Raw genomic sequence first — 16,478 nt, forward strand, 5'->3', positions numbered from 1 at the left:
GCATGAGTCATACTTTAATTAATGTTCTCTTTTTACTTGTGGAAAAATCTAAAAATAATAATAAATATGTAATTTATTTTTTCCATTTGCAGTTCTTGACAAAAAATCCAACCAAAAGACTGGGATGTGGAACCCGAGGCGAAGAGGATGTTCGAGGACATGCTTTCTTCAGGCGAATAGATTGGGAAAGAATAGAAAATAGAGAAGTTCAACCACCTTTCAAGCCTAAAATTGTAAGTACTTTTATGTGCTTCTTTTCCTGCACGTTGACTATCAAAAATCCAGAACTTTTTTTTTTCTAAACTCGAACAAAATTGTCCTTAACTTCCATGAAGAGCATGCACTTTAGAACACTGTAGCTAATACGTTATAGTTGCATGCTTTGATGTTTAGTAATAATAATCTGTCAGCATGTCATGACCAGGGGAGTGTTTTTATTAGATGGAAATGGGGGGGGGTGAAAATCAGAAGGAAGGGGTTGTCACAACCGAATGTATACTGCAAAATGCACTAAGTGTTGTGAATGTTCTTTATTTATAAAATAAAACTGCTCTGCTTTGGGATGCACTTAGTTGCATAGTTCAGTAACTAGTAACATAGTTAATGGTGAAACTTAGGTCTGTTTTTTTCAACGTGAAGCATGCTGAGAAATATGGATATTTAGCGCTTTGCTGCAAAAGGTGATTTTTTTTACCCATAACATACTGTGAATCATTTTTCAGGAATATTCTGAATACTATTCAGTAACCATAACATTTTTTTTTTAATAACTATCGATTCCAAAATATGCTATTGATGTTTGTATGTAAGTGAGCATTTCTGTGTGCTATGAACTGAATGAAGACATGATTGTTTTTTAATGTGAGTTTGATGTTTACTGGTAAGTAAACTAAATTTTTATTTCCAAATTTCTTTCTAATTTAACATATTCTGGAGATATTTATATTTTGCGGCTATCTTGGTTTCAAATACGGAAAGTGACATAACTTCGTTACAAATTAGTTGTGATGATGCTTGAATAGTGTTTTATATTTTTGGAAAACAAAGCTCATTATGTCGATATTATTTATTGTCTGTATGTTTAAAAAACTAGAGAATTATTGCAAGGCAAATAATATTTTAAAAGTTTGGTGTTCGTCTGCTTGAATTAACCAATGTTTCCATCGGCAAGTGCTGCTGTAGCCCCTATTTCACCAAAGATGTCCCAGTTTATACTATGAGTAAGTACCAGGAGTTGGTGGTGCTATTGAATGGTGCAAATCTGCCTGTCAAGTAAATTTATGTGTTTCAGTTTTGATTGGCCTCCCGTTCACCAAATTTCTTAACTATAGTGTGTCTGAGAGATGTTACAACATTGACTACCAGTTATTAGACTCCCATGTGAAGACTCTCAGACAAACTAAAGGGGATTAATTTATATTAGGGATGGGCTGATATGAAATTTTGGCCGATACCGATATAAAATTTACAGATATCGATAACCGATATTCTACCGATCCGATATAAAATTAGAAATGGTCCTTGAAGACCCTGAAATTTTCATTGATCTCCGTAATAAATGTGTGTTTTGAGCTGATTGTAATGCAAAAGAAGTTAAATATTTAGACATTTACTTTTTCAGAAAGTATGGCATGGAGATTATCCATAAAAATTACAACAAAATGGCAGAATTTTGCACTAAATTATAAGATATTTATCGATATATCGGATTGGTAAAATAATCGGTAATTTTACCGATACACTGATATGCCTATATCAGCCGATACCGATAGAGTACCGATTAATCGGTCCCATCCCTAATTTATATCATGTTAAGCTATCATTTGATGAACTTTTTTATTACATCATTTATCTGCATGAGCTTAGTAGTCTGCCAAAGTTTAATTCCTGTCGGTTTGGTGACTGAGCACTTCAAGTGGTACACTTGATCTAACAAAGTGTCTGGGTTCAAATTCCAGCCTGGGCACGAGTGCTCTTTTAACCAATCATCACTCATCATCATCATCATCATGATTAGCAATAAGTGGCAGAATTGTGACGCAAGATAACAAAAATTCAAATTGTTTTCCACTTTATGCTATGGTAGGCTAATAAGGACTGGACATACAGTTTAAAGTGGGATCCAAATCACTATGCAGAGTGGGCTTTCCCGATGCCATAGTGGTAACGTTGTCACCTTGTAATCAAGGGGTCCTGGGATCAATACCTGGTGGAGGCACAGTAGTTCAGATCTCACTTTAAACTGTAGGTCCAATCCCAATTATCATGTCTGTGCTTAAAGTGGACTCAATACAAAAGCTTAATCAATCACTATGCAGTGTGTCTCTACCTGGGCCTCATAGTCTGAAACATCAGCTTGTCACCTGATACGGTAATCTTTGCTGATTCTCACAGGCATATCAAATGACATAGAGCTATTGTTTGATAAATTTACCAGTATATTCAATTAACAAAAGTCCACAATTGGATGTTATTGCTTTGTAGTTGAAAATGTTTGGTAAATCGATATTTTCATCTTTTCTGCATGTGAAATCTTCAACTAGCAATACTCATTGTTTTGGCAATAGACTTGTATAAAATAACATTTGCCTTCATGAAGAATGCAAAATCTCGTCACTTTGTGTCTTAAATCGCTAAATTATTAGCTCCAGATTAAAGCACGCTAAAATAAATATTTACAAAACAGTAAACATTCCCCATGCTGAAAAGTAAACTTGAGGAATTTATAATTGTGGAGAATCCATTTCAAACAGCTTTTTCAAGATTTATTTATTTTGTGATCAAGCTCTTAGGTAAACGTTATTTTTGTGTATACAAGGGATTTGTGTGTGTATGTGTGTATTGATAGAGTAACCCACAACCACTTATGATGACCTAGTACTGCCAGTGTTTCTGAAGGAAATAAAAATAATATGTTAGCATTCTGCAGAGTACAATAAATATGAATAAATTACAATCATGATAAAATTGAAAATCATTATTTGTAAAACAGTCAAATGTATATATATGGGTGATTTATATTTTGCAGTGTTCAATTTTTTTTTTTGATAACTGTGATAAATATATTGTTTATGAAATATTATTAATTGTGTTCGTACCATAGATATTTTATTAGAGTATATGAAAAGAGTCAGGTTTCAATGAATGGAAATAAATAGAGTTGCATTCTATCCAAAATCAAGTGTTTAGCAAGTGTGGAATATAGAATGTAATATATGTTATGCTGTCTGTACAAGATTCAAGATATAACAATGGCATTGGACAACCTTTTTGCATTGAAAGGATGTCTGAACTTGCATTCTCCTTAAAACATGTCATGAAGCCGGAGGTCAACATTCCTAAAACTGATTATTTTTAATAATCTTCCAAGATAATTCCAATCTTAAGTGACAGTGTGATTGATTGTTCCAGTTACACTGAGATCAAGAGAGTACCAAACAAGCAAAAAAGATAAAAGTTGGAAAAGAGAAATGATGATGTAGCTTGTCAAAGTGATGACACCCTATCAATATTGTTGTCAATTTGCAAACAAATAAATTTAGTAAAACATTTTCTTACTTAAGAGAGCATCACAAAAACTACATATACTTATTACTTAAAAACATGTATATTTGATTTGTTGATACCAAGTAATAACTACTAGTATTGGAAACAGTCATAATCTGAAATACATATTCGCACTTTGCATTAACTGATTGTGGTTATTGAATAACACATGCATCATTTTTACAATATTGATTTATTAAAAATACTAATGCATTGCAAATGTCTCAAAACAGACACAAATAAGGCCTAATGCACTTTGAACTTTGCGTGATGGACAGTTTGTCTTAATATGAGCTTTGCTACAGTTAAGAGACAACAGTTTTGTTGTAGGAAATCCACGCATTTGAGATAAAATTGCTACAGATATTTTTTATGCGATGAGGGAATTGTTTGCATATGAATATTGTGAAGGAGATTTAGCAAAGTAAATAATAATAATTACATACATGAAGCAAAGTTGTGTGTGTTGGGGGAGGGGGGTGCAGAATTTTATAGTCACCTTGGGCATGGAAATCTTTAGCACCAAGCGCATGACAGTTCTAGAAGATTACTGTATTTGCAGAACATCTATGACACAAAGCAAACAACTACTGTTTACGCATCATGTTTGTAATACCTAGTCTTACCATAAATACTGTCCCAAAGTTGTAAGTAAATACACAAAATGGTGAGAGATATTGTAATATCAGAATAACATGAGGTACATGGATGCATTATGAACCAAAATCACAAATAATTATTCGAAATGGCCACCTTTAGCACTGACACACTTCTGAAGTCTTCGTGGCCACGCATCAATTGAATTACGCAACACATCGACTGGAAAATGTGCAACTGCCTTCAGAAGAGATCGACCGCTTTAAACTTTCAATATTGGGATGTCTCTTCTTCCAAGCCATCTCCTGAAGCTTGGACCACAATTTGTAATCCAAAGGGTATAGGTCCGGACTTGCAGAAGGCCAAACTGAAGAGGAAATGAAGTCTGGAACATTTGCTATGAGGGCACGCTCCATTTCTGTGAAAAAAGGGTAAAAACATCAGCCAAAGTGTACCAGCAGACAGTGCTTGAGAAACTATGCAAGAATCTTACCGACACCATCTTCCGTGGAGAGAACTGGAGCTTCCAGCAGGACTCAGCCCCAGCACACAAAGCACGCACCACCCAGCAGTGGTTGGAGGCAAATGTTCCTGACTTCATATCCACATCAGATTGGCCCTCTGCCAGTCCAGACTTAAACCCTTTGGACTACAAATTGTGGTCCAAGCTTCAGGAGATGGCTTGCAAGAAGAGACATCCCAATATTGACAGTTTAAAGCGGTCTCTTCAGAAGGCAGCTGCGGAGTTTCCACTTGATGTGTTGCGTAATTCCATTGATGAGTGGCCACGAAGACTTCAGAAGTGTGTCAGTGCTAAAGGTGGCCATTTCGAATAATTATTTGTGATTTTGGTTCATAATGCATCCATGCACCTCATGTTATTCTGATATTACAATATCTCTCACCATTTTGTGTCTATTTACTTACAACTTTGGGACAGTATTTATGGTAAGACTAGGTAGTAACAACTTATGTATTTGGGGGCCAGGGGGCTCAAAACTTTATACTCTGTTGAAAATATACCGTGATAAAATTGAATTGTAAGAGTAAAAAATGAACAGAGAAACTTGAGAAAAATGAATGTACTTGGTGCTTGTAGAAGTATTGGAAAATTGACAAAACAACTATAAAATGAACATATTGAAAAATATTGAAAATTCAAGACTGTCAAAGCTGAGTTTTTGCCTTTTCATGTCAATTCTCTACCACTTAATACCAAGAGTAGTTTTACGTAAGTTTTCCATTACTTTTCATTAAGTTAAAATTAATTCTCTGTGTGCCAGTTCGTTATTGAATCTTGAATCTTGTGTAGACTATTTTACGTATTGGAACTCCAACAAAGTATAAAAGCTGAAGCATAATAATTGAAATTATTATATTATTATAATAATTTGAAAATATGGATATCATACATGGAACAATATGATTGGACTACTCAAAATTAATTCCATGAACTATTATTATATTAATAATAATAATAATCTAATGCATTCTCCTAATACAGTAATAATTAATCATGAAGAGTTTAGAGGTTTGTGTATGTAATGCATTTGCAAGATATGAAATGTAAGGTAAACTCTATGGACGTTTTTGGAAACCTTAGTTCTTTGGTCAATAACAATATGGATAATACTGGTTTGATTTTACTAAGTCAATTGAGCTGCTGCAGGAATAAACTTGCTTTTGCCAGAGGTATTAATGTAGTTATTATGAAAATGCTCTGTAATACATAAAAAGACTTACTTGAAAGGTTACAGATATAAGACTATCAGATTCCTATAAGTTGTAGTAAGTACACAGTCACTTTTTTCTGAAGCATTTAATATCAATATTAATATCTCTTCCTCCTATGTTGTATTAGTTTTCAAACTTGTTTTCTATGCTATAGTAAAAGATTGAGGAAAGTGTGGATATTGTGCTAAAAAATACAGCATTGGAGAACACTGGCTCAAAATATATTCCATACTTTGTACTATAGGAACTTACTCTTTTTTATTATTATTAGTTTGTTTGAATTTTTGTCCAGGAAGTAAGTCTCTTTATGTTTTCAAGCTCTTGATATCACAGTGGAACCTCAATTTTATGTTTTTCACGAGTCCAAATGTGGGAAAATTTTACAACCTGTTGCTTTACGGGGACCATGAAGATGTGATGGAAACTTAAAATCAAGGTTCCACTCTATTTGCATGTATGGAATGCACTCAAATGTGCATGTACTATTAAGAATTCCATCCAGACATGTAAATAATTCTTTGTGCTTCTGCACAATTGGAAATTCCTTTTATCAACTGCACACAATTTCAAATACACGAATAAGAATTTGTAAGAAACCTTTAGTAAAAAAAAAAAAAAATGAATCGCATGTGTCATGTTACATTATACTTTGTTCTAACAATCCGAAGTACAATTAAAATTCATGTTGTTTGTTGTAACAAAATGTTTACTTCTCTTTTAATTTTTTAGTTTAGCATATAGAAAATGATATGAAATAAAATAATACATTGAATCTGCTAATGTGTGGTCAGGTCAGCTCTCTAGTTTCATACAAAGTTTCAAGAAATTCAGTATTCTTAGAATGAATGATCATCCATGATCAGAGAAGTGTTATAATTATTATGCAACTGTGGCCTTATTACAAATACTGTATCAAATTTTGTTTTTGTTTCCAGGGAAAATATAATGGTGTAGTAAGTACAGAGTATATCTATATACTTTTATTTTTAAACTCATGCACCCCCACCTATACACAGGATTTTGAGATGCATCCAGAGTACTTTTTATCCTGTGTAAATTCTCACACCACAACATTTTTTCATACCATAATGCATGGTGTGTAACATTTTTTGGGCACCAACCTTTTTTTCAACTACCACATTCTTTTTCAATTAACTCGCCTTGGTGATATCGGAAATGGTATTTTCCACAACTAACTGAGGGTAATAAGGTGCTTACATTTTTTTAAAAAGTACAGGCTTGTTCATAGAAAATATGGCCCATTTACAATATTTATAGTACAAGGAACTATAACATTCCAGAGAAAATCTCATCATTTTTGAGTCGAACTGCAGGCGTTTAGTTTTGACAATTTTAAATAGGTAGTAGAATTATTACCAAAACTGTGACAAGCAGAGAAGGTTTTTTTTCAAACTGAGAATCTGTGCATATGAATCATGGCTGCCATTTTGCATATTCATGGTATGATTATTTTAACAATCATAGGTGTGGTTGGATTGTCACCTGGATGTATGTTACTGTCACTTGAACCAATCAAAAAATCTTTGTGTGTTTTCATGAACAATCCTGTATATTTTTAGGAAGAGAGAAATTGGTGATGGAGGCACATAATATAAAAAAGGGTGAAATGTTCGTAACGTTTTATCGATTGTGCTGGTATTTATTTTGCCTTATCACCTGTGCTTTGGTGCATGGTTCGAATCTTCCATTGCTAGGTATGCATGATGGAAGTTTCATTGAGAAAATTGAAATGGTACTTTTGTAATTGTTATGTTAAATTGAAATTTAGTGAAAATGTATTTTCTATGTACATTCTGTATTAAGTTATACAAAATTGTTTTAGCCACTGACAATTGAATTTTAGACGTAAGTACTTGGGATGATATTCCTTTGAAATGAAATTCAAGGCATTTGTTTGCTCATACTTGGTAATGTGAAGAACAACATCAACCCAAATTGATGCTGTTTCATAGGTTCCTTCATTTAGACAGGTTCCAGATTGTCCTATCGTTGATTGATAAAAATAGAAGACAGAGTTTTAAATGTGATGTCTCGCATTTCTTGATTGAAACACAACTGAAGGGCAGCTTTCAGAAAAAGAGACAAATGAGTTTTCACTTGAAATGAAGCTTCCAAAATACGAGGGTCGCTCAAGGAAAAAGTTTCCCTATGTTGCAAAAAATTTATTTCATAAGTTACAGACAAAAATAAAGTTGCACCAAGTAGCATGGTCCTTTCTCACTTTTCAACATAATTTCCAAGGTGGCACAAGCATTTGTCCCATCGTTGCACAAGTTTTTGAAAGCCATCTGCAAAAAATTTGGGGTCCAGGGAACGAAGAACACTTTTCACGGCTGTTTCCATTCCATCGACGTCTGTTTGAATTCTGGAGTGTAGTGATGTACAAAGCTTTCATCCTGAGTCACAATACGGCAGAGAAAGTCCTTCCCTTCATTGTGGTACCGGGTCAGAGAATCCAGGCAACATGTCATACACATCGTGAGATGTTCTGCAGTGAGTTGTCGTAGGACCCAACGCGATGAAACCTTCACATATCCCAATTTTTCGTGGATGATTTTGTGTGCAGTCCCGACGGAAATGTTCAAATCAGCGGCTGCTTCACGAACCTTGATTCGATGGTTGGCCGAAACCAGTGCATTCACTTTGTCAACCAATGTTGCATCACTGACTACAAATGGGCCACCAGGCCGATCTTCATCGAATATGATTGTTTGTCCTTCAGAAAACGATTTGCACCACCTTTGCACCATTTGCACTGACATTACAGAGTCTCCATAAACAACAACCAGCTTACTGTGGATGTTGATAGGAGCAAGACCATTTGCGCACTCATACCGGATCGCAGAACAAATCTCTTCTTTACTCCACACCGCCAAAACACGTTGTTCCGCCATGACTCTCTACTCCTTATGGCCAGGGCACGTTTCTCATTGCATGACTCATGCTAATAACGTGCCGTGCATGCGCGGTAGCCCGCACGAACATTGCATTGTGTGTGTAAATGTAGAGGAAAGACGAAAGAACACATTGCTAGTTTCATTTCATTTATCGGGCTAGTACTTTAAAAAAAAAAAACTTTTTCCTTGAACGACCCTCGTAAATGCAACCTTTCCTACCAGACTGAAACGACAAGTTGCACATGTTGCTTGTTGCTTGCGTTTCACTCTGACCAGACCATTTTCTCAACAGTGTGCATTGTGTTTCCCTGGTCTGTTAATTGTGTATGCACAGGGAATGCATTTCTACAATCTCGCACAGTTTGAGGCCATGTCACTTTGCTCTGAAATCTATCTGAAATTTATAGTAACCTTCAACTCGTTTCTTCTTATTAGGCCCTTTATTTACATTTGAAGTCTTGGGAGTAATTTGCAATCAGTGCTTATTTAAGGGAGGGGACATGCTATTGAGCTTGATCACTCCCAAAATGCCCTCTAATCAGAAAAATGTATCATACTTTATTGATTTAAAAATCCTGAAAATATGCCACTGTTTACAGCACCCAGACCACATGTTTGATCTGTACCCAAGCAGGTTTTTGGCTTGGAGAGGGTTAGGGAAAGAATAACTGCTCTCCCACCAAAATTGCAAGAAAAGAAAGAGAAACCAATGTATTTCTATCAGATGGCGACAGAATATATATATATCAGTGCGGAAGCAGAAGTGGGGTTTTCTTGGGAAGGGGCAGTTGCATTTAATGTACTATTGCTCATGCTGTTAGGTAAAATCTAACAGTTCTCAATTCATTGCTATATCTTTATTGTTATCAAGGATATGGAGTTGATCTGATAGCAACATCTGGCACCATATCTCTATTTTTATCTATGGTCAAAACAATCCTGTTAGCAATAGTACTATTCAATTCAGTATCAATTGGTGTATGTTTTTTTTTCTAAGGGCACAAGTTCTATAGAACTATATACAATATACCTTTGGTTTTAGGATTGCAAGAGGCTTAGTTAAATTGAATAGATTGTGTTTGGAAAAAGCATAAATATTTTATCCCCTCCCATCCTGTATAGGTAGGATCTGCACTAAGTGTAACAAGTAAACTGTTCTTCAAACCCTCCCTTTTGATGGGCCACCATTACTGCTAGCTCATAATACAGCATATGTTCAGACATTAATAAACTGGAACCAGAAGTAGGGCAGCCCAAATTACTCAGACCCACCCCTACAAGAATAATTGTCATAGTACTTCCTGACAGTAAACTGTGCAGGACAGCTAAAGCAAACACATCACTTTTCAGCATCATAATGTTGTCCAGCGCATTGGTAAAATGTCCTCCTTGCTATTCTGGTCTTGCTTCCTTGCAGAGTAAAGGAAGCATTGCACGAAGAAAAAGAATTAACAGTATTCAATAGTTTATTAAATAAAATCTTTGAACATTTATGAATTGTGCTGGTCTGTGTAGGTAAGTTTGATGTGAATGTACGATGTATGTTACGAAATAATATTTACGGAAATGTGTTAAATCATTTATGTGAATTTTAGTATGTATACAGTGAAGCTTCAAGTTTACATCACTGGACTAACATTTTCCTACATCCCATATGGCACATAATATTTCCATAATATTACAATGTCCCAGTTATATTAAAGATACATAATTGTGATGTATCTCTCATGTATGAGATGTTGCTGGGTCAAAAGAAGATAATTGCACAGGTTTTCCTGTGTATTACTTTTCCCACATAAGTTTACCTCTGGATTTCGGTGCATAGCATTAACTGTTATTAATTGTAGATGTGGCATTTCTTTTTATAAACCAGTTATGAAAATACTGTGACATATTCAGACCAAATTTTGCCTTAGTATATTCCCTTCCCCCCCGTGTCATGACAGTTGACAAATTAGCGAAACTTTAAGTTTTCTTTGAAACATAGAGAAATGAGATGCATGAGTGCATGGATTTATTCCTTTTTCATCTGTTTTTTTTTTATCCACCCTCAATTATTTAAATGGCGGTAGACTTTTCTGCATCTCGGGTAGCTATCCCCCATTTGAAGTTGTGCATGGTACATTTGTTTGTCCTTTGAATCTCCTGCATTTGTGATCTCGTCTCTATATTCTACTCAATTTTTCTCTTTTTTTCCTTTTTATAGAGATGATAAGCTTTGTAGAAAGGTCTTTATGATCAGAAAGTGATATTTATTTATGTATAAATAAGATATTTACATGTATGTATTTTATCAGCTGAAGTTGGAAATCTGTATAGTAAGTAAATATATGTCAAATTAAAATTTTTTTGTACATAATTATATTTAAATTTAAATGCCAGGGAAACTGAAGTTCTTAATGGTATCAACATATTTTCTTCATTGTGCATATACATATTGGATGTCCCAGATTAAAAAGAAAGTAATTTTTGTATTGTAATTGAATATCAGGTTTAATTCCTTACGTGGATTGAAATTTCGGTGATTTCAATACTATTTAAAGTGCTTAACTCAGCAGGTTTCAAAATAAATTCTAAACAGCCCTGTTAAGGGCCAAGATCTGTCCTTTTCATTAGGTGTGATGTGTGATCAAAGTGCAACTGAAATGCATAGCTAATCATTAAAAAGTTGGGATGGGGCCGATTAATCTGTACTCTTATCGGTATCGGCCGATATAGGCATATCGGTAAAATTACCGATTATTTTACAGATCCGATATATCGATAAATATCTTATAATTTAGTTCAAAATTCTGCCATTTTGTTGTAATTTTTATGGATAATCTCAATGCCCTACTTTTTAAAAAAGTAGTTGTCTAAATATTCAACTTCTTTTGCACTGCAGTCACCTCGAAACGCATATTTATTAAGGAGATCGGTGAACATTTCAGGTTCTTCATGGACCATTTCTAATTTATATCGGATCGGTATAATATCGGTTATCGGTATCGGTAAATTTTATATCGGTGCTTTATCGGTATCGGCCAAAATTTATTATCGGCCCATCCCTATTAAAAAGCCATTTACTCAAGCAAATCAAATCTACAACATAACAGTCTGTCCAGGGCTTAAAGTGGAAAATGATAGCTGGGGAGATGTATGGACGAGCCTTGGCTGGGAGGATGCTTCTGTGGTTCAATATGGTGACAATGAGATAGCTGGGGCAATACCCCCTTACTTCGAGCACTGTGTCTGACCCTGTCTCCAACAAATGCATCCAAAGCAAACAGTTCTCGGAAAGTAGACTATGTGGTTATTATATAATAACCCATGGCACAAGAGCCTGTGAGGGCCAGGCCTACATACAGACTGCCAGCCTCACTCCCACCTGCCAAGATGGGGGGAAGGGGGGGTCATCCAACCAGTTACATGTGGTCAGCACAACGAACCCCCCAGTCTTTATTTTAGATTTCCGTGACCAGATTACACTACTCGCTCGTAGCTCCCAAATTTCCTCACCGGCCACCGGTCCCATACACAGGCTGAAATCTCGGGAGAAAAGTTGTTACGCTTCCTATCGGAGACTTGAATCTGCACATGTCCTGTAGCCAGAACCATAAACGTGATGCTGTAGATCGAATGGCCACAGTGCGCACATTCGCTTCTATCAAGCACTGGCCGGGTGGCCCCTAACAGCCGCTTTGGACGTTTCTTTTATGAGGTTTGAGATTGTGACATGCGCAGTTTTAGATTTGTGTGTGGACAGAATAACTGTTTTTATAGCTCCCATGCAGGTTCTTCAGTAAGTGTTTTTCACCATAACCTTTAACCTGTACCCTCAACTAACACTTTCTTAACGTGACACCATGTTTGGTGCCTAAGAATACGTATTAACCTCAAGATGGAGGCAGTCTTGACCTCTGAAACATTGTTTTGATCGACAAATCGTACTTGCACACGTAAGTAATTGATCTTAGATCTTTTTAAAGTTCTTCATTATATAGCTGGGAGTAATACACACATCACAATATGTTATGGTTATTTATATCTATCTAAAAAAAAAAGAGGGGGAGGTAAAAAGAATAGCAGTTTTTCTGCATTTTATAGTTGAGCACACATGCTTCACGTGCTACAACTGTCAACAGTTGATATAGTTGCCATGAGAGCTGTAAAACCTGTGCTAGTCAGTGCACTCTTTTAAGTCAGATTTGTTGCCTTGGTATCATCAGCCCTTGCAGCATTCTGTGAGCCATATGGGCAGTCATCAAAGACTGTTGAGCTCTACAATATGAGGCAGCATATTTTGTTTGCTCCAAGTCATTGCTACTGGAACATAGAGCTTCCTCTCATGGAGGCACTGAAAAATGAAGTAATTTGATTCATACACAGTCAAGACCCTACAGTGGCTATATGTAGCAACCATGGTGACTGAAACTTGCTGCCTGAGTGCTGGAAGAATCCAAATGAATGATTCTGAGTGTGAAGAGGAATGATGGGTAATTTAAGCAATACTTTGTTCAGGTTTCAAATAACAATATGGCCACTCAAGAGTTGGAGAAAGATTGAACACACAGGATTAACTGAACACTGTTGTATATAATGCAATGCATTTACAACATATCTTGCAAATGAACAAAAATAATATGGTAATTATATTGATTTATGGCACTGGACATATAGGACATATTGTAAGACATATGCCGAAACAACTTCATGGATGAAGAAGAATCTGTTGTACCATATTATTTTTGTTAATTTACATTATATCTGTCCTGAGGAAAATGGAGTATATACAGCAAGTTCAATATTACCCAAAAATGAGTTTTGTCTACTTTCTGGATCATTCAAGTGACCCGCATAGGTCGTAACCTCACCTAAACTAACCTAACCTGACGCTTTTTTCCCTCATCTGTAAAATCAACTTTTTGGAGTGAAATGTCCCCCAACCTTTTTTTCCCACCCATGACAGATAATCTAAATGCATTATATTATACAGAGCTTTTTTGATTTGTTGTTTTTTTAAGTCCACTTTATGCACAGGAAGGCTAATCTGGACTGGACCTACAGTTTAAAGTGGGATCCGAACCACTGTGTCATGTACCTCTACCGGGTATTCAAACCTGGGACAGAGCTTTTCTGTAATGTTCTTTGGGTTAGGTAATTTATTACAGAAAGATTATTGTAATTACTGTAACGAAATCTGCACTAGTCTAAACAGGAACTCGAGCAGTTTCTTTCATACATGCCATAGTTCATATGTCCAGGGTGTACACGTTGAACATTTGTAGACATGAAACTAAACTATGTTTCTGTTTCGACTAGTGTTTGTTTAGTTGCAGTAAGTGCAATACTCTTCTAATAAATTATTCTAACCGCAAAGAACATTATGAAGTGCCCTGTATGCAATAGTGTTCGGTAACCATTTTTGTAACCATTCTCTCTCTATACATATGTGACTATCTTTTTCTGCTTTCCAAACACAAACAAAGCATTGTCCGTTGTTTCTTCCTACCCAGAATCTTTCATCCTGGTTCTTCCAGCATTCAATTGATCAGGACAATCTGTGCCATCTGTTGATCTAATGTTCACTTACAGGATCTTCACATACAGCTCAGCAGTTCCTAACAACCAATAACAAAAAACTTGAAACAAACAAAGACTGGCATAAAGAAGGGGGGAAGGGGGTATTTCATAAATTACCATGACTATGATAATTGAATGTTAGTTTCTGAGGAAAATATGACACTAGGAGAAAATATTCACAATTTAAGTCTTTTTTATTTTTAAGTCTCCTTTATACACAGGTAGACTAACAAGACTGGACCTACAGTTTAAAGTAAGTAGGGTCCGAACCACTACATGCCTCCACTGGGTATCGAATCAAGGATCCTTTGATTACAGGGTGATGACAAAAATATTCACAATTGATCATTATACATTAATTGCAGAGAACAGGGGTAACAGAAGGTGTCAAAACTTTGCCTGTTGATGTCCCAGGTTAAACATTTTAAACATTGTAATTTTTTCATTGCTACATGATCTCAATATCAAGTTTGAAATGTGTGAAAGACCAAGAATGTTTGTTATGTATTTCAGTATAATTATGTTATTAAAATTTTCATTATTATGATTATTCATAAAATATTGGCTGGCCTACATCTCAAGCTCTTCTGCTGCCTATGATACAGAGTATTGCAGAAATAAGTTATTAATTTGTTGTAATACTGTGGCTAAAAGCAATGAAATTTTAACACTACTTCAGAGATAGATTGAACCTGTGTAGCCAAGTAGTTGACTGCTTTAAAGAAATAGTAGTAGATTCTAGTCTAGAATGCGATAATAACATTTGGTGCACTAATCAGTGTCACCTAAGGAAAGCTTTTTGGCAGATGTAGGTCATTGGAGGGGTTGTAGCTACACCACTGAGTATAGCTTAGTTCAAATACAGTTATGGCACCAGTGGGGGACAGAGGGAGTCAGTCTCTCCCTGATCAAACTGTTTATTCCTGTTCTGCCCCCGAACAAAACAAAACTTAATAATTGAATTCCCCATTAATCCACATGCACATCTTTTGTTTGATATTTAGTAATTTTCCAAATGTCGCTGCCTCCCAGAAAATATTCCACTCGGTTTTTCTGGTGCCATCACTGATTAGATACCACCAGTGGATAAATGATACAGGTAAAATGAGATTTTGCTCATGGAATATTCTCTGAATATTTGCATACCATATGCTCATTGTGCTGTCCAAGATAAACAAATGTCTCCATCTTGTAACATTCCTATCATCCTTAAGATATATTACAGTTAGGGTTTGTCTTTTTCCAAAATAATATGAAATTGTTCAAATTTTTATGAAATTATTTTTGAAATCTCATATACATGTAACAATGGGCCTGGGTGTTAGGTTCCGGACAGTGTTTAACACATTAGCAGCCATTGGTATTGTTGCTGGTTCTACTTGTTATGTGAACTGGTAGGAAAAATATGCAAATGCCTTGTAAATTTGGGAACAAACTCGGGCACTCCTATTTACAGATGCTACATATTCTTAAATTTACTTGGGAAGTGCAGCTATACATGCATTCAGTAATTTGAAAATGTTCCTTTGACCATCTGAATGTTTATGGACGTTCTCTTGCATACTGTTGTTATCCTCTTCTCACATTAAAAGAAAATGTTCTCGAATCTTTCTGGCAACTGCTTTTCTCTTTCATGGAGTGCCTCTGTTAAAAATAAAGAAACACAAATTTGCTTGTGTTGCAGACAGTGTGCAACAACCTGCTGCCTGTAGTATTGATATAGGAAAAGTCCATCTGATCTTTCTCACCATACTAAGCACTGCGGGGAACTGAGTTTTCCTAATTGCCTGTAACAACCAGTAATGTAACAATTTATCAGTTTTTAAAGCTTTTTTTTTTTTTTTAACATACATGTACCCCTCAGAATAGCCAGATGGTCCTTGCTCCTCCTGCACGCTCTCGCACACCTGGGGAAAACTGCCCTATCATCTCCACAGGACATTTTTATCCCCAGTTGGCACATGTAACTCTTGGAAACTTTTCATGGCCAGGGAGATGGATCTCTTGGCGATGTCTGATGCAGAAAGTGCAAGTAATCAGGGCTCTCATCAGATTACCAGTTCAGTGGCGAACCTTGACAATATTTTTGACAATTTTGCCTACAGTATCAGCAGGGTAGTG

At 35.7% G+C, this 16,478-nt stretch overlaps 1 protein-coding gene across 5 annotated transcripts in view; it reads left to right on the forward strand.

Moving 5' to 3' along the window:
- Pkc53E (Protein C kinase 53E) overlaps positions 1 to 16,478 on the forward strand; it is a 524,230-nt gene that overhangs the window by 467,404 nt on the left and 40,348 nt on the right. For 3 of the 5 annotated variants that reach the window (XM_083135905.1, XM_083135906.1, XM_083135902.1), the window contains one exon: positions 93 to 233. In XM_083135905.1, the coding sequence (XP_082992031.1) occupies positions 93 to 233 (141 nt within the window). Of the gene's footprint in view, positions 1 to 92; positions 234 to 6,812; positions 6,831 to 16,478 lie in introns of all 5 variants that reach the window. The other 2 variants (XM_083135901.1, XM_083135903.1) reach the window with 1 other exon arrangement.

This window comes from Lepisma saccharinum, chromosome 14 (assembly GCF_977018435.1).
Source record: "Lepisma saccharinum chromosome 14, izLepSacc3.1, whole genome shotgun sequence".
NCBI lineage: Eukaryota > Metazoa > Arthropoda > Insecta > Zygentoma > Lepismatidae > Lepisma > Lepisma saccharinum.